This window comes from Rhinolophus sinicus, chromosome 7, assembly GCF_057876585.1.
Source record: "Rhinolophus sinicus isolate RSI-liver-muscle chromosome 7, RSI-T2T, whole genome shotgun sequence".
NCBI lineage: Eukaryota > Metazoa > Chordata > Mammalia > Chiroptera > Rhinolophidae > Rhinolophus > Rhinolophus sinicus.
Window position 1 is genome coordinate 38,703,113 of NC_142507.1, and position 20,482 is coordinate 38,723,594.

The following is a 20,482-nucleotide window of genomic DNA, read 5'->3' on the forward strand; positions in this document are numbered from 1 at the left end:
ATGCATATTTCTTTTTATTTTAATTTTGGAAATATAAATAGAAAGAAAGCAAACATCATCTGTGAATTTCATAACATGGGAAATATCTACAAATATTGCAAGCAATTTTGAGTACTTTTACTTTGTATTTGTCTATATGCACATACATACACATATATGGATGGATGGATTTGTGTATAAACATTTTACATCTTTGAAATTTTATGGTTTAATATTCTATTTTGCCATTATAAGTGAGAATTTCACTATGAACTTGTTAAATAAATGACATAACTTAGATATTTTAAGACTTTAATTATTATATAATATTTCGTGAATTCCTATGAAACATCAACACTATAATTTATGAAATGATACTGACATAAACATTTTCATTTATAATTTTTTTAGAAATAAAAAGTTATTTTCACAATGGCCTTTTCTTTTCCTAGCACAGATGCTCACCACAGGGCCAGGGATTCCCCGAAGACCCTCTGGACCAGGCTTTCCGGAAGGTCCCTGAGGACCAATTGGGCCAGTTTTTCCAGGTGGACCTTCAGCCCCTGCTTCTCCCTGTTATAAGACACAACATGTGCATACTTTGGTAATGAAGAAAGACATTTTATTACCTTATAGACAGTATTAATATAGAGGTGCAATGTATGCATGAGCTTTTCACACAATACCTATAAAATATGTTTTACCTTAGCACCTTTTTCACCTTGTCTTCCTTCAGCACCTGCAGCCCCAGGAGGACCCTATAAACATAAAACCACATTTAAAATATATATCACATATTAAAGTAAGGTAACTGAAGACTTATTTACAAATGCTCCAGTTTAATTTGTAATAGATCTTAATAAAGGGTGGCTTTCTGCAGCTATGAAGTTTAAAACACAATGAGAAAAATCAAAACCCTTTTTATACAGAAACTTTGAGTTAAAATATTAAAAATAAATAAAGTGAAGATTGAATAGAATACAGATAATTACATAATATCAATGTAAAGAAACAGTAAAGGTAACATTTTTAAAGAAATACTGATTGTCATCCTTAGCATATTAAACACTTAAATATCATTTATTATGTTTTACAATTAGGAATTAATTGAATGTATCAGATTTCACTTTCATCTTTATATACTTTAAGCCTGGCTCCTTTCTTAATCTTAGAACATCCATGTTACACGTTCTCAGCGGATCATGTTTGACCAGCGCAGCACACCATTTAAAACCTTGACGATCAACAGACTGTATTTTCATTTTCTAGAAATATGTAATTCACACAAATAAGTGGTATAAAAAAATAGTATCACTTTTGAAAACCTAGTATTAGAACAAAGGAAGAAAAAAACATGTCATCCAAAAGGTTAAGAGGATATTCCAGCATTTGCATGACTTTTGTTTAGGTGCATGGATTGCGATGGAGAAATACTAATGTGTATATAATACATACATATATATATATATATATATATATATATATATATATATATATGTATTTATTTATATATTTATATATACTTATATATAATAACATTACATATAAATATATATATGTAAAAGCTATTCATAATATTATTCCTTGTATGTATGTATGTGTGTGTGTGTGTATCTACTATGTATATTTCTAGACTATATGCTTATTTCTATCTTTGTAGGGTATCCATTTACCTAATTTCCTTTTTTTATTAGCTGTGTGACTTTTCCCATAAACTTCAGTTCTTTTTTCCATAAAACATTACCAATAAGAATTTTCTTGCTATAGACTTGCTAAATTTAAATAACATACACATGCGTAAAAGTATTTTGGGAACTATCTCGTATAGCAGAATCAAATACAGGTATGAAATCTGGTGCTTAAGAACATAAAGCCTGGACTCAGACTGCCTGGCTTCCCATCCTGGCTCTGCCACTAATTAGAACTGTGATCTTTGGCAAGTTACACACCCTGTCAGTGCTTCAGTTTACTTTTCTGCAAAATATGAATAGTAACAGCAGCTATCTCCCTGAGTCGTCATGAGAAGCCAACGCATTGACAAATGTAAATGGACATAAACACTGCAAATATTAGCTATTGTTATTATCATTACTAAAATTATCATTCTATATTGAAGTATTTTACCTATGCTTTTCACCATATTGGCAACCTAAGAGTCAGTTGCAACAAAAGAGACTTTCAAAATACATTTGTAGACACCATGTCAAAAAATTAATTATTCCATCCATGCTGTTTATAATATCTGAAAAGTATAAATGCCATGTTTGAAATTGTTTTAACTAGAAAATTTAAAGTTGGCGAAAAATTATTATATAATGTGATCCTGTAATATATAATCAGATCTCGAAATATGATATTCAGATTTCCTTCTTACATTTACAGTCACGTGTGAAATATAAAACTTCACATTTTTAAACCTTGTAGCAAAATGAAGTAGCAAAGAGTAACTTATATTACATATATATAACATATGATATTCAAGTTGTCAAAGAAAATAATTTTTCAAGCTAGAAATAAGATGTTATAATACCTGTTATATTTAAATTTTGTTCCTAATAATTATACTCGGTCCTTGATATCTTCGCTTTTGGCATTTCATAGAAACTTGTCAAACCAACATAAACAGGGTACTGGGTTTGCTAACCCACTAAGTGTGCTTTTAGTCTATAGAGCTACACAATATATATTCATAATAAACTCATTATAATACATATAAAATTTATAATTTTATTATAAAATATTAATGCAGTTCCAGTAATTGAATTTTTACAATTACTAAACAAACATTAAGATTCAATCCGATGCTGATAAATTTTCTGCACAAATTCAGACACAAGTACAGAAAGTTTAAAAAGGAAACTTAGTGATCTCTAGGAAATTGCATTCATTTCTCCCCAGACTCTCGTTTTCCATTTGTTTACTTCAATTTTTGCAATGAATTGTGCTCAAAATTATGAACTGAGATTGAGGTTGGGGGTCGGGGAGAGTAGTGGAGATGGTGTTAATTGGTGAGAATAAGGCAAGGCAGGAAGATGACTTTCTTTCAGATGCATTATTAATATTCCAATAGTGAGTACAGGCTAGTTTTTCATATGGTCTTTTAAATCCACATTTAAAATGAGTATCAAGCACTTCATCAAACTCAGACAGTGCCGTGAACTCATTTATCTCTGAGAGAGTCAATGAATATATATCATTAGTATTTATTTTCTCAATATCATCGCTGTGACCCTATATATTATTAGGCATTCATTGTGCCTCAACCCAAAGATAAGAAATGTATAGATTCTGCAGTCCCTTGAAGCAACAGCAATAAGTTAACAGTAATATATGCATTTAAACTTAAGTGCGTCTTTTGAATTTCATTTTATCAATGCAAGAGGGTTTCTGTATAGAAGCAAAAGCTCCAAATATTTCCTCATGTTAACATGCTGAGTCATAAATTATTGTGGTGTGATATTGAAAAGATCAACCTATGCAAAGTGGATAAAACAACCATAATGAATACAATTTGGGGGATAGAAATTATGAGATTCAACTGAATAGTGGGCTTTTCCTTATTCTCTGAAGGTTTTCCTCTACACTAGTGACATAAAGGCATGGGGTCTTAAACTCAAAAGATTGCACTTATACACGTGAACTTTATAGTATAGAAGATTTATAAATATCTGGCTTTAAAAAAAAGCAAGGCATCAACAGTCTAAAATCATAACAAAAACACTGCTTTTACTGCAATGGAGAAAAGAAAATCCAAGTTTAAAGAGCCTAGAGAATTTAAACAAAACTAAACTACAGTAGTCATAAATTTGTGATTCAAATAAAGGGTTTCTCCATCCCCAAAAGATTTCTTTTCTCTTTGAGTGAATGTCTGATGTCTGTCATAGTGGCAATGTATGTTAAGTGGCTTTGGTCTGTTCTTTTTCTCCCCCCCCCCACCCCATTTTCATTTATTCCTTATATTTTTTTCCAAATGGCACAAAAGTTTTAAGAAAAATTCAAATGAAAAGAGATAACACACTTTTTTTTTTGGTAGGAGACTAGAAAGTTTCCTTTGGGAAAAAGAAAAACTAATAATGCCTATGGACAAATTCTTGTCTTAGTCATTTATTTCTCATATATCTGTATACACAGAGGGTCAAGGACTTAATCTAGTGAACTACTTGTTGTGCTTTCATGAAGTAAAGAGTGTTCTGATTGAAAAATTCCTCATAAATCATGACATACTATAACGAACTTCAGTTACTTCTCTATAGTAGTGACTGTCACACGGAATTTTCCTCCCTATGAGAAATATACTCTATATAAAATACACACATCCTCTCTTCAAAACTTATACTTTACAATACTATTCTATAATATACCCATTCTCCCATTATGTCTCAATAATTGATGTCTTCCTTATGTGTCAGAAATGGGCCATGCATGGAGTATACAAAAAAATAAAAGTGAAAACCTAAGGAGTTCACAAAGTTTAGTTATGAAGCTAAACATCAAAATTAACATATCCAATACACTATAAAATGTACAAAAACGAAATAGTTGGACAAAATAGGTACATTGATCTAGTTTGGCAGTAAGGAAGGCTTTCCTAAGAACTCAACCTCTGATTCTGAATCTTAGTGTGGGTAGATGTGGGAAGGGTGTTTCCTTCTAACACTTTACCTTCTCATCATTCACATTCGTGCATAAAGGCATAGGGATCTGAGAATATATTAATATATTTTATATGGATATATTCATATATATGTATATATCACACATATATACATACACACAGACACTATCAGTATATATGGATATATATAGTAAGTTAAGCTTTCCTAACTCTCAATAAAAAACATCAGTTATTGTTTTAATTTTTATTGTGAACTTTTGTTTGGCAATATGAGCTGGATGCTTTAAAATTCCATTTAATAAGTGCATTTTCCAGTTATAATGTTTAAATTATTTTAGTCAGCTCTAAAATTTTTTTCAATATAAAGGCATGGCTCTTGGTTTCAAACAACTATAATGATAACTTGAGTATTAAAATTTCATGGCTTATTTACACAAACTGTACAATCTTCTAGTGCCCGAAGGAAATATACATTTATTCTCAAGTATTACAAATGCATGACAGAATGTACATGTACTACAAATGACAACTTAATTTTCCTACTTGTTCAATAACTGTCAAAATGTTGTTTCTTGGCATCAACACCACTTGCAACATTCTGATCAATATTCTATTAGGAAGGTTTGTTTGTAAGATTCAGTCATGGAAAAAAGTGTAATACTTTTGAACACATTTCTAGTCATTGTTACTTCTGCAATGAGATGTTGTAGCAAAATTCTTATTGGAACACATCTTTAGTCATTGTTACTGCTACAATGGGACATTATAGCAAAATTCTTGTTGGTCTACCCATCTGTGTCTCCAATATGGTGAAACTAAGGATAGGAGAAATGTTAACTTCCTCAAAATATATACAAAGCTTACTTAAGATTACCTGTTGTAGATAGACTAAAGGGAACTAGATGGTAAGGCAATTCTGTATTCAATCAAATAATAAGTGTGTAGATCAGGTATTATAATTATTGCACAGGAATATGTTTTTGTTTTTTTTTCTTTTTTCACAACAGTGATATTAAATTGTCTGTTGCATGAAAATACATTGCTGCCTCCTGACTAAACACAAAGTTTCAGTTCACAAAATTCACTCTGCACCGTATCCCCTCAGGCTCCAGGGTTGTGTGTTCACCTAGTGTATAAACAGAGTGACCTCACATGTGTGCAGTACATATAAATTCTTAAGTACTTCTGTCTCAATTGACTCAGTTTAATCACATTATTTCTCAAACTAGTTTTAAATCCTTGTTGTTTGGCAAACCCATATTATTAAAATTATATGTGCTCATCATGAAATTAATGCTCCGTTTTTTTGGCAGTCCTTCTCATCAGAAATTATTTTACAATACGTCTTACAAGATTTTACATGAGTTTATACCAAAGAATAGATAATACAAATATGTATAATTTCAACAGAATCACAGTGTACTGTACTTTAAAAATGTAATTAATTAATATTTTACAGACTTTTGTACGTGTCACCCAGTTATTTCAGTATTGAGCACTGAAAAACTTTAATGGCACAGCAAATTCAACATTAAACAAAACTAAGTTTACTATGAAGTTACAATGAATTTATTGCTAATAAACTTTCATTTTAATTTATATAACTCAGAATTAGAAACAATGTTTTAACCTTTTTTTACCGATATACTTATGTTTATTTCACTTATAAATGATGCCATAATTAGAAACCTGTATTTAATTCCTTAAAATAAAGGCATCTGTTGCTTGAGCTGCTGAGAAATCCAGATATTAGACTAGGTGTTTTATATATACATTTTATTAATTTAATTTAGTCTTATCTGTAACATTGAAAATTAGATACTATGCCCAATTTATAAATGAGAAACCTGAGACTCAAAGTAATTAACTTAACCCAAGTGATATTTCTAGGTAGTAAAACAAGAATTTGAAACCAGGTCTGTTTGATTCTAGTGCAAGAGCATTTGGGCTACTTTGTGCAGAGAATAAGCTATAAAGAATACCAGTTTATAGGATGAGAAAGACCTAAGTAAATAATTTGTATTTTTTCAGCTAAGTCACATATCTTCTTAGGTTAAGATAGATCTCTTACCTAAATTAACTAGTTTGGTTGGTTATAATTTAAAAGAATGCTAGTGTTAAATCAGAGCAAATGATAATTTGTTTTTAATTTGGGGAGGACATTGGTTGATAAAACTATATAGGTTTCAAGTGTACAATTCTATAATACATCACCTGTATATTGCATCATGTGTTCACCACCCAAAGTCAAATCGCCTTCAATTACCACATGTTAGACTCCCTTTTAATAAGATTGTTGACACTAGAGTGATCATTAAAAATATATTTTACTCTGGTGAAAAAAATAAATTATTGTATAAAATAAGGCCAATTAGGCCTGATAGTTTACCCAAACCTAATACAGGACACTATTGAACACATTTTGTTAAATGTCTTTTGGGTTAGAGGTAGTAATGCCACATGTTAAAAAAGGAAAACCTGGAAAATACTGTTCAGTTGAGCTGACCTAAGGTTGATTTTTCTGCCCTATCAAAATGGATGTAAACAACTTTATAAGCAATGCATAGTCATCACCATTCTTATGTCCTTAATAAAAAGCCTTCTAATCTTGTTAGCAAAAGTTACTAGAATGGATTAAAAATAGCTCATCATATTTGTATAAATTGTTATTTAAAATGGGAACCTAGAACATTCCTAAATTTTTTGGTGAGATTATTTTTAAATAATTCATCAAAAATCAAAAAGGGAGAGCTCCACTAAAGAACTTTCTAACAACGCTAAAGAAAAATATAACACAAGGAGTATCTCTGTATTTTAATATCTTCGTATTTAAATATCTTAGTCTCTTAACATATAAATATATTACTAACTACATGTCACTTGCAAATATTGCAACCGTCTTTCTCTCAGAGAAATAACTACCATCCTACATTTTGATTAGTGATTGCCTTAATTTTCTTTATCATGTCTACCACTTGTATTTGAATATTAAACATGTTTTTAAAATTTGTTTTGCATATTATATAAATATTATCTATCTTTTCCAGCTCAACATTATGTATATTTATTATATATATTTTCTTCTTAACACCAGTTATTTGAGATCCATCCACATTGATTCATGCATCTGCAATACATTCATTTCTTTTGCCATATAATATTTTAGCTTATGAATATATCTCAATGCACTTATCTTTTCTATATGTGTCTCTTGGATAAGATGTGTCAGGTATCATCTAGGACATGTACCTAGGAATTTACATTTACAAGACGGTAGGAAAAGGACATGTTAAATTTTTACTGGGTAACATGGAACAATTTTCCTAAAGCAGTTGTACCAGTTAACTCGCAATAGCTGTATACAATAATCCCCATTATTACTATTATTTTAAATGTTTCCAACATTTGGTGTGTCAGACTTAAAATTTTGTCAATACATGGATGTGGGTGGTATCTCAATGCCAATTTGAACACACATTTGCCTGACTTCTACACATCTTTACATGTGTTTGTCAAGCATTTGTGTCACATACCTTTTCATGCCTTTTGCTGATTTATTCTATTTGTTCTTTGTGGTTTTCTTCTTAATTTGTAGGGCATACTTAGAAACCTGGAAAACTTTGCTCTGCAAGTTTTCTATATGTTACAAGTATTTTCTCCTATTTGAATCTTTTATTTTCAATGTCTTTTCAGTATTTTTATATAAACAGAAACATTATTTTCCCCCAGGAACGTCTATTTGTAAAATATTTCATACATCATACATGATTCCATTCTGACACACCAATGTGACCAGAATTTATGACTAAGGTTATAAATTTAAACTCCATTAAATTTTGAAAATATTTCAAGGTTTTCTTTTTCACATTTAATATTTTAACTCAACTAGAATTAATTTTTTGTAAGTGGAGATAAAGTCCAATTTTATTTTTTCCAAGTAGATATTCAACTGCCCCAGCATAATTTATTAATAGTCTATCCTTTATCCAATGATCTACAATGTCTAATTTGATCTTATTCTCATTATAAAGAGAAAGGAATTAAGAATCAGAGATTAATTGTTCTTATGTTATACCTCACTTAAGTAGTAAATGCAGATATTCAACTCAAGTGTCAGTGAATAAGAAGGCAAATACATGGGTTTTCCACTACACAAAACGGTCTTGGTGTTGTAGAATAGAGTATAATCTAAACCTCTGTATATGGGCAGACTTTTCTAGGACATTTCCTCAATTCTTGAATTAAGTAGCGGTTTTTCTAGAAGCTTAATCATTAAAATTATGATTGTTAGTAATTACACATCCTAAAGTATTCAGTACAAATGTTTTTAAAAATTTGTTATAATAAACAGAAGATTTTGTTACATTGTATTAACAAGATTTAAAAATTAGTGAATATGAATGGATATTTTGAAAGTATATAATAGTATCAATATTAACTACTATACTGAGATAGTTTCATATATCGCTGAATAGATTTAAAATGTATTTTTAATTATGTTATTTTTATTTTGCATGCTCCCATTCATACTCGCTAGGAAATTATTTTTATTAATTACACTTTTATATTTCAAAATCAGTTGTTTTCAAAATTAGTAATTCATGTGATCAACTACCGTATAGCTAAAGAAACTAATTCATTTTATAACTCTGTCACCATATTAGGAAAATTCATCCCAAATACCAAATCGTACTTATTAGTTGAATTTTTCAAAGATGGCAAATAATTTGTTTGACATATTTAAAAATGAAATTAAACTGTATAGCACTTGCTGTTTGAATAACAGAATAAACTGAGAAGCTGCCAATATATACACTAATATATTCAAAGTAGATTTTGATACAGTCTCTCCTTCTTTAGTGGCTACCACACTTTGAAAGGAGGTTTAATTCCCTCTGTATCAAAAGCCTTATAATTTATACCTATAAGATGATAACTTTTTTGTGCTCATATTCAGTGACTTTCATTACGAGGGGCTAACAGTTATTATGTGAACATATATTATTATTTTGTATTATATAAGTTATCTTATGTAGTAAGCGCTCTCTGAAAAACAGGATAAGGAACTTGCTCAAGGTAATACAGGAAATAAATGCAGAGCTCAGTTAAGTCAGGTCGTCTGATTCCATTGCCTTCTGAGCCACTACATTAAAGAGCATCCCATCAGTTGAGGCTGGGAGAAAGAAAACATAATTTCATATTTTCTCAGAAGAGATTTCTCAAAGACATTTTATACAATTGTTCTTCTAAAAGGTCTGAAATGACAGAATAGTTATCAATCTGGAAAGTTTTAAGGGCATTCAGACTGCTGGCAGAAATAGAGAATAGATTTCAAAATCATTTTATACTTTGTAATTACTTTGGAAGAATAATAGTCCAGTGATTGTTTTGGAATACATTTTTTCTACCAAGACCATGCTTTGGGGCTCTGACATAAAAATATAATAATAATAATAATAATAATAATAACAACAACAACAACAACAAAGGTAAAAAAGGCAATTAGTTAATGAAGAGAAAATTTTATTCAGGGAAGATACTTACTATAAATTCATTTCTGTCAACGAAAAATGTTTGTAAATATTTACTCAAATTCATATTACTGAGAGACAAAATTAAAACCTGTTTACGTTCTATGAATATGAGGATGTATAGTGTTAAAATACCCCTATAATAAAGCTAGTATTGATAAACAACAGTGGTCACAGTCGCTTTATACCTAAGAAATATACTTGTGTGTGTAACACAAATTTTGTTCATGAATAGGTTGGAAAACAGGCGAAAGGAGGCGTAGGAGAACTCAGCGTATGGATGTAAGTGCTGTAGGAGGCAGGTCAACAGAGATTACTTTATTATAAAAGCAGTACACTAGTAAGAAAAAGACAGTAAAGTCAAGCTCCTAGCATCTGCTGTAGCCAGTATTTTGAAGATCTACTTATTTATATTTTACTATAGTCCTTTGTTAAAATTCTGCCATCATTTCCAAATCAGAGAAGTTTGACAGTATAAAGCAATCTGACATTATTTGCTGATTCCTGAGCTCATTCGTTGATCCTGCATTCTGGTTTTGAGAATTTTTTCAGGCAGCACTGGACTTTTGACATTCCATCTCCCTGTAGCACACTAGGAACCAAAGTTCAGGGAACCATCAGTCTTTTATAACATGTGTACAGAGGGGAGACCGAAGCACAGAAGTGGGAAACTACCTTTCATTGTGACAGATTAAACCTGTCAGTTAAAATGTGATCTATTTTAATAAGTATTTCGACAAATTTAAGAAATTACCCTATTCTCTAGGACTTATATATTTTTTAGCATCATTAGAATGTGCTGCCTACAACGTAACATAAATTATATGAATGTATACACATACTGGATAATGAGTGGATGTTTCAAACAAAGAATTTTAAACACTTACTCTTTTTCCAGGAGGGCCTGGTGGGCCAGCCTCACCAGATGGGCCAGGAGGACCCTATAAAACGTGAAAAATACTTTTTAAGCAATTGAGTGTTATTTATGGCCCAAGCATTTTTCAAAATCTAGACTGCAGCCAGTCTTTCTTCATTTCCCCACATCTATCTTTCCTGGAAAAACTCAGCCCTATTTCAGACAACTAACCTTTCTCTAGATATCTATACTTAGAACTGCTAAATTCATATTGAAAATTTCATAGCTGGAAGAAAGTGAATCAAATTCCGTCTACTTAAAACTGTTCTTTAAAAAGTGCTGATTTATATTTGACAGGTATCCAACAGACATACTAATTAATAAAATCATTGTTAATAATTCTACTCATATCATACACATTTGTGAAACCATAAAACTATTACCTTTAAATTTCTTCTTGTGCAACACTAGCATTTTTATGTCAAGGAGTATGAAACATGCTGGGATATGACCCGCACGTCTTATAAGCACAGAATAAGCCTATATCTCTCCAGCTGCAAAATTCCCAGTGGGGATGGCTCTATAGACAAAGTTATGATAGGGGTGTGGTTTGTCTTTGTCTCCTAATTATTAATAAGTTAGTGATCTCCCTAAATACCCCCAGGTGGCCAAAGTCCACTACTGTGTCATTACCAAACTGGGGGGAAAAATGCCAATACAACCTGAGTTCATTTAGGTTAGTAACTGAAGTAATTCATGTTAATGATACGTAGCTTGATAACCTGGCTTTCTTCGTTTCAGTCTTATTTGTGATTTAAAAATATTTTTTTATTTAACAGAAATGGATAAATATTTTAATACGATATAGTCTGACAAAATCATTAGTGTGATATGACTACATTTATTTTTTATTATGAAGGCTTTGCTTATATTTCTTAATCACATCAAATAAAAAACAGTCCACGTAAATTTGACTTTGAACTGGAATTCAAATATATTTTCTTTCAGAAAAATGTGCACATACTTTGCTATGCTTTTGAAAGGTTTATTATTTCCGGTTTTGTAAAAAAGATTAAATAAAAATAGTGTGCTTCCTTACCGGTTGACCAGGATCTCCATCTTCACCCTTGTCACCACCAATACCATCTTGACCCTGTAACGGGCAACAAAAAATGAACTGAGGTATTTCTCACTATTCATTCACTTTTATAAGAAAAAAGATACAATATATTATCTTAGTCCTTGAAGTAAATTATTACCAGATGGACAAATAAAGTAGCATTGTATTCGTTCAGTTGTTCTTTTAAGGATTGTGGTATCTCTCAGTCTTTCCATAGAGATTTGTGAAATTGCTACCACATCAAATTTAAAATACAGTAAACTCTTAATATAAGGAATAGAAGAGGATATGATCAGTATACAAGGCCAGTGCATCCTTTCACCATGAACAAATAGGGTGCAGTTTGAGACAGGATTTGCATTACACAAGAGGCTGAGACCAAAGCAAAGATCCTGTAACTTTGAAATAACAGTAATGCTGCTACTTAGATAATTCGTTTGTACAACCCAGCAAAGTCTGAAAAACTAACCCAAATGAAGAGAATTATCGTGCAACATAGGGCTAATAGCCTCCAACTACATGGATTTTATTGCTACAGTTGTGATTGCAGTTTGTTTTCTATTTCTACTTCTTGAGGGTTCACTTAACTAAGACTTTTCTTTAATTATTAACAATAGGCCTTGGGAACACCCCCACCAAAATAATTTATTTATCCATGATACTTACTGCAGGGCCAGGTTCCCCAGGAGGACCAGGATCTCCAGGAAAGCCAACAGGACCCTAGAGTGATGTTTTTAAAGGAAAAGAAATAAATGAAAAATATTTTTTATAGAGTCATGATACTCTGAAGTTTAAGAAGTAAAAGTCATAATAAAACCATATGAGATTATTTCACTTCTGCTGTGAAATTTTAAAAAGTGAAATCAATTGATAATGCTTATGAATATATGAAATGATTAAAAATCAGTCTCATCAGCTATGGGACAGAGTCTCATGATTTCTCATATATGAAAACTTCCAAAGTGGCTTTGATGTAGGTGCCACTTGAAAGAGGACAAGCTGACTTACCGGGTTGCCCTTAGGACCGTCGTCACCTGGTGGTCCCTTAGCACCGGCAGGTCCAGCAGCACCAGGTGGACCAGCTTCTCCTTTCTCTCCTCTTTCTCCTTTGGGACCCTAAGAGACATAAGAAAAAGAATGATTAACATACAAACTTTAGATCAGAGTTTCTTAACCTTGGTATATTGGGTCAGACAATACTTCTCTGCAGGGGGCTGTCCTATGCCTTGCAAGATGTTTAATAGCACCACTACTTTCTACTAATTAGATGCCAACAGCTACCATTCTTCCAAGTGTGACAACCGAAAAATGTCTCTAGATTGACAAACGTTCTCTGGGGGTCAAATTCACTCCTGGTTTAAACCAGTATAAATTAGAATAATACAATCCTAATACAACTCTTTTTTTGTTTGTTTGTTTGTTTGTTTGTTTGTTTCTGTAGCAGGGTTTGTTTGTGTCTTTCTGTGGACAGTCCACCAAAAAAATGTATACAATAAACAGCCAAGCTTTAATGCTCTAACTTATGCAAGTGGGATTTTTGCAAGTTCTATGTTAATCAAAATATGCAGAGGATATGTAAAATGATTAAACAAAAGGTTCTGCATTTGTGATTATTCTTAATAGGTTGGAAAGACAAAGCAAATAACTAGGAATTATAGCTAGGACTTGTTACATGTGTAAAATGCCCTAAAAGAAAATTCGGAACCCCCTACATTGCCAATAAGACAGCACTTACTCCTGTGCCTGCTTCCCCAGGAGGCCCTGGGTTTCCTGCTTCTCCAGGTTCACCCTGTAAAGAAATCAAATGAGTATCAGAACACAGAAATGATGTCTTACATTTGTAAAAGTGCCTTCAATGATGACCATGGAATTTTAGGCTCGCTCTTAAATCGTTATGTGTTTAAAAGGCAGTGAAAAACTTTAATAAGAGGGAGGAACTTCTCCTATTGCTAATCTCAATATTGTTATTTCTCTGATACGGAGACAAAACTGGATTGGCTGAATGCTATGATTCTCATTAGTTAGTTAATGGCAGGAGCATTAACCAAAATTACCATCAAAACACACGAAACAGACAGCTGCATGTTTCCTAACAAATTGTGTATCTGTGCTGCATCAATATTCATATCATAATTTCAATCAGTTTATTGAGTAAACAATTTCAATTGTTTTTGTACCAAATTATAAATTCAACTTATCATGATTATAACAAATAAGCAAATAATTTGATAGTATTTTAATAATACTATAAAAATATGTGCAGTCTCAAAGTAAAAAAGGGTAAGGCTAGTATGTATAAATAAAATTTTAGTTTGAGACTATGGACATATTTTTATTTCTTGAATAATCTGCATAATGATGGATAATATCAAGTGTTTCTAGAAATTTATTAGTATTATTGTGTGCAAATTATTTTTTCTCTTGAGTACCAAATATCTTGTTATCTTTGTCAAACCTTATGAGTAATATATTGCATTTACATTGTTTACAAAGCAATGACACCTTCAGCATCTGAGAATGATATATGTGATATTTTTGTCATTATTTACATCTTTAAAATAAAACTTGTCATTTGTCATTCATATCAACTGTAAAATGTCCATGTTAAGTGCTGTATATATAGGGAATATATACAGTATACTACATGATCTTGCTTAGATGTGAGTTTTAAAGTAGCCAAATTCATTCAAGCAGAGAGTGGAATGGTGGTCATTAGGGGCTGAGGTTGGGGGGGTGGACATAGGGAGATGTTGGCCAAAGGGTACAAAATTTCAGACACACAAGATGAATAAGTTACTGAGATCTAATACACAGCAATGTGACTATAGGTAACAACACTGTACTGGATGCTTGAATTTTGCTAAGATAGTAGATTTTATATATATATTCTCACCACACATTCAAAAACAGATAACCACGTGAGTTAATGAATATGTTAATTAGCTTAAGTGTGCATATTATTTCACAATGTGTATGAATATCAAAACATAAAGTTGTACACCTTAAATATATATAATTTTTATTTGTCAATAATACAAATTGAAATTTCGTGATGTCACACATTGCTTCTGGTATGGAAATTTCTGTCAAATAAAAATATTATGGTGTGTCCTCATCTTATTCACCAGATCTGGCACCGTGCAACTTCTGGCTCTTCCCCAAAGTCAAAATGACCATAAAAGGTAAACCTTTTAATTGATTCAGGACATCCAAGCAGCCACGACAGTGCAACTAAAGACAGTCACAAAAGAGGACTTCGAGAACTGCTTCAAAAACTGGCAAGAACAATGGAATAAGTGTTTTTTAAGTGAGGGTAAGTACATTGAGGGGGGTTAATGGCAATGTTTCTTTTACTGTAATATATTTTTTTATTTAAACATTCACCATATATTTTCATCACACCTCATGTAACACACTTGTTCAGGCTAAGCTCCCTTCAGAAGGGACAGCAAATTACTCTGTATGCCTAAAGTCATAAAATATGCATTAAATCTTGAGGTACTGTTCTGATATATATATCTGTGTTTTGAGGTGATGATTGAAGTGAAGAATCTATAGTAAATATATATTATATGGAAAACGGGTTAAACATATTTAAGCAAAATACATCATAACTAAAGGATATTAGCCTCTCTCTCTCTCTCTCTCTCTCTCTCTCTCTCTCTCTCTCTCTCTCTCTCTCTCTCTGTCTCTGTGTGTGTGTCTCCCTATCTCTTTTCATTAAATTAGTGACTCGCAATAAATGTTCCAAAATAGAATTCGGGAAGTATTCAGCTAGAATTAAAGTTGATTTCAGAAATCTGTAATATACAGCAAATTATATTACCCCAGATTCTGAAGTAAAAAAACATATATTAGAGTTGTATTTCTATCCTGCATGTCATGTAGAATTTTACTATAGAGAAAAATGAAACTTTAATTTTTAATGTAATAAATTTAGAATCTGCTACATTTTAATTATAAAAAGTCGAATCACCATCCTGATTTACTGAATCATTCTCTTGAGATTCAGAGTTGGCAAGGTGTTTCCAGATAGGGTTTAAATAAATGGAATCAATATGGAAAGGGAGTTTCCCAAAACTCCAAGCATCTGGCATCCATGTTTATCCAAGAATTACACAGAAGATAAAACGATAAAAGATATAACTAAAGTACTTAAAACTGTTTCTACTGTACCCAAAAGCTTTAGGAAACCAGTAAGGAAGCTGAAAAGGCTGTTAAATGGTTTTAGAATTTGCTACGTTGGTAAAACTAAAACTAGAGACTAGTTTTCACAACTGTGTAGTCAGCATTAGAGCCAAAGGGGGCTGATGCAAAGATAGAAAGAGGAAAGGTGTGAGGCTGTCTTCACCTGTCTAACACAGTGACACCATCAGTTCACTGTTCTTTTTTGCTGTTCTTCGTATTACAACTGAACTCAATGAAAAATGTTCTTTCAATTCCATCCCCCATCTCATCTGCATCTTTTCAACACAAAACTTTGAATTTAAGAATATAAACAAAGAGCTCATCAATCAAAAACCTAGGCAATGCTAGAAGAATTAGATAACTTTAAAATGTTTCAAATTTAGTAATTACGAAACTATTTGAATAATCATTCGTCAATCAAAATACCAAACTGTGGGTATTGAGCAGAAATAAACATCAAGATACTATATTCTAATCCTATTACATTGCTTTCTCTGAGTGCTGAATTCTTTAATTAAATGAATTTAAATACAAGATATTATATGGTAAATACTTTTGAGAACAGAACTTTTTTTAAAATTAAAGTTTATTGGGGTGACAATTGTTAATAAAGTTACATAGATTTCAGGTGTAAAATTCTGTAATACATCAGCTATATTCTCACATTATGTGTTCACCACCCAGAGTCAGTTCGCCTTCCATCACCATATGTTTGACCCCATTTACCCTCTTTTAGAACTCCCCTCCCCCCTTACCCTCTGCTAACCACTAAACTATTATAACAGACCTTTTTATGACTACAATAAGTTTATACTTCTGATATCATTTAATTAATAACCAGTAAATTCCGGAAATTTCTACATTGTTTATGCTATATAATATTTTATGGTTTGAAATTTAATTTTCATCCCTCAAAACTGGCAATTGGCAAGTATTTTATTTTTTAAGTAAAGCAAATATTAATGTCAATTTTCTCGAAAAGTCTGTTAAGAAATAAATAATAAATCAGGCAATCATTTTGACATTTTCATAAAAAAGAAGAGCAGATATTTGAAATGAAATCATGTTCATAAGAAATCATAAGAAAAGGAAGCTATTCTGAGCCCAAATGTTATGGCACATGCCAACCATTTTGAAAAGTGCCAAAGACAGGTCATACTATTAGCAGTAAAAACATAACTCCAAATATGACAAAATGAGTTATTCATTATTTTGTAATTGGAAGGATTCCTTTCCCTTTTTTAGTTACATCAACCAATCTTTTCTATTTTCAGTAATGAATATTATTAGAGACATTTAGTCTACTCAGACATACATTGGCTGGAGTAGATCTTGACTTAGTCACTTTCTAATGACAAAACCTTGATGCAATTACTGAAATTCTATAACTTCAGCCCTGTCAACTGTAAAATGCTGGTAATAACAATACCATCATCACAAGGTGGGTGTGTTGATTAAAAGAAATAATCCATGTACATCACTCTGCACAATACTTGGCAATCAAAAACGATATCTCAAAATCATTTTACCTCTAATTGCTTAATTATTAGAGCTGATGAGTTGCAATCCATATAATTATGTGTAAAACACTTAGAAAGATAGTACTATTAGAAGCACTTAAAATATTAGCCAATATTATCAAAGCCCTCAATTCTTGTTGTTTCAAGCTGTATATCACTACATTCCTTACCTTTTCTCCAACACCACCAACTGAACCAATGGATCCTGGGGGTCCTTGTGGTCCCTACATTATAGGAAAAGAAACATAGTTATCCTTGTTCTCGTAATAAAATAATAAATTCATAAGTGTATATATATATATATATATATATATACATATATATATATATATATATATATATATATATATATATATAGTTGTTCTCAAAGAGAGAGAAATATATGCAAGAATACCCCAAGTCATTTGAAGGATGAAACAAAATGGTGCCCTTTATTGTTATCAAATTAATTGGATAGCATATAATTTAATTATATTAAATCAATTTTCATATTCACCAGTATTTTGAAGATAAGGTAGGAGAATTTCCAACTCTAGTCATGAGAGTTCATGCTCAGAACATAAATTCAATCTTTCTGACCATTGAACATGTCATAGTTAGAGGATGATTTCGTACATTTTTGTAGACAAAATATGACCCTGATTAAGAATTATGTAATCCATGCAAAACACAACATAAACCATCTCTTAGCCCATAAATTACTTAAGAGGGATTAAACACTAACAGCTCTTTTAGTACATCTGCTTCTAATCTATTTTATCCAGCTCTGACCTGCTAGAATTAAAAGCAGGCATAACAGAAGAGCAATAACGACAAGAATAAATGTCTTGCTTATTGTAAACAGGTGAAGTCAAAAGAAGAGATCACATCAAAGTCTATAAATCTGTTAATAGTAACAACAAGATAAATATGGCATTACATTTCAAAATCCTGTAATATTGGAACAGTGAGTTAATTACCAACCTTGGGGGAGACCATCTTTGTACAATAGAGAGGAAACGTTTTACATGGTAAGAAATGCACATATTATCATGCTAACATATTTTATAGAGTTAAAATACAAAATGTACAACCTTCAGATAAAAGTTACTGATTATAGATGTATACATAAAGAATGTTTGGAGTACAGACCTGGGCCAGTACAACCAAAGCCAATTACAAACCATCTCCTTATGCAATTGTAAGAGATAAAGGTTAAATTTGAAATAATTCAGTAGCATTGAACAGTTATTATATGCAAGTCACAGTCTAAGTATGATGAACTGAACAAACGTGGTTATTATAGCTAATATTTCTCACTTATCAATAAATATATACTTAGTGTGAACTTTGTATTTATTTTATACTTGTGATTAGTTCCCTATTAAAGCCTGTTTCTTTTCCTGTAAAATGAAATGAAGTGAGAAGATGATCCTTGAGCTCTTGTACACATAAACATTTAACAATAGTGTAACTATCTCTATTATATTTTAGATACCAACTGCCATTCACTGATGCCGACACCCACATAACTTCAAAATAATTAACATATTTCACAGTTCTTACATCAGCTCCACTGGGACCTTGAGGACCTCTTGGGCCTGGAGGACCAGGTGGACCCTGTAAGAGATGAAAATTAAGGGTTATGAGGACCAGACTCAAATGCATTTCTGATATTTTCATTTTTTTATTAAGAAAACTAAGAGAAGTTTCAGCCTGTAAAATCATAGCCAGTGAAGCATATCAGGGTTATAAGACATTCTTGATGGATATAACATCACATTAGCAAATTATTTTTTACACATAGCTACCAGGAAATTAGGACTGCAGGGAAAAGTTTTGATTAAGAATTAGAAAAGTCTATGTGCTATAATGAATTCATAATAGAACCAGAAATATTTTATGCTAGAATATGCTAGAATGCTAGAGTATAAAAGGAACATAAAGTTGGAACAAGAAATAGTACATGAGAAGATTTAGAATTCATTAATTGTATAGAGAATTTTTTATTTGTATATTTTTGGGGTTTTTTGGTGTGTGTGTGTGTCAGCTCTCATGTTCTATGTTAGAATTGAAATAAGGTTAACTATTCAGTTGTCTTCCTAAAAACAATGGTTTTTCTCTCCTTGTAGTGCATTATCAATGCCTTGGGCATTTTTCATAAAATACTGACGGCCACAACCCCTTACCTCAAGGTTGTGATTAGTCTGTAGTCAATACGAGGGCATTATTATTTTTTAAAGGTCACAGTTCATTTTAATGTCATACTTGAAGGCTTGTCTACTATTAGCTATTATCATAGGTCAAGGAGAATGTATTAATTAATAGTTAGTAAACATAGCAATCACATCTAAAAAAAAAGCTTGCTATGTACCTGATGCTGCTTCGAGTATTAACCAGTTATGAATCAGTAACGTTTACTATGTTCCTTGTTTTTAAGTTTATTGTGATAAGCATCGTATCTTATTTGAAGAAAATAAAACCTAACATGCAACTGTAAAAATATCAAATGTATTTTGAGGAAGTAAAAATGAGGCAATGTTTATTGAAAGAAAGAAGCAATTAGGAAATGTATTAATTACATTTCATTATTAATTTCAATTACCTTGCCTAATTGTTTCCTTACCCAATGTAGTGCTTAATAAAGAAATACATGTATTTCAAATTTTCAGTTGAACTATTAGACTTAGAGCA

General features: G+C 31.4%; 1 protein-coding gene across 6 annotated transcripts in view; it reads right to left on the bottom strand.

Moving 5' to 3' along the window:
- Positions 1-20,482, bottom strand: part of COL11A1 (collagen type XI alpha 1 chain) — a 199,717-nt gene that overhangs the window by 19,818 nt on the left and 159,417 nt on the right. For all 6 annotated transcript variants that reach the window (XM_088799462.1, XM_074318647.2, XM_074318650.2 and 3 more), the window contains 9 exons: positions 19,355-19,408; positions 17,980-18,033; positions 13,837-13,890; positions 13,110-13,217; positions 12,768-12,821; positions 12,081-12,134; positions 11,013-11,066; positions 684-737; positions 445-552 (listed from right to left, as the gene is read on the bottom strand). In XM_088799462.1, the coding sequence (XP_088655588.1) occupies positions 445-552; positions 684-737; positions 11,013-11,066; positions 12,081-12,134; positions 12,768-12,821; positions 13,110-13,217; positions 13,837-13,890; positions 17,980-18,033; positions 19,355-19,408 (594 nt within the window). The remainder of the gene's footprint in view (positions 1-444; positions 553-683; positions 738-11,012; positions 11,067-12,080; positions 12,135-12,767; positions 12,822-13,109; positions 13,218-13,836; positions 13,891-17,979; positions 18,034-19,354; positions 19,409-20,482) is intronic.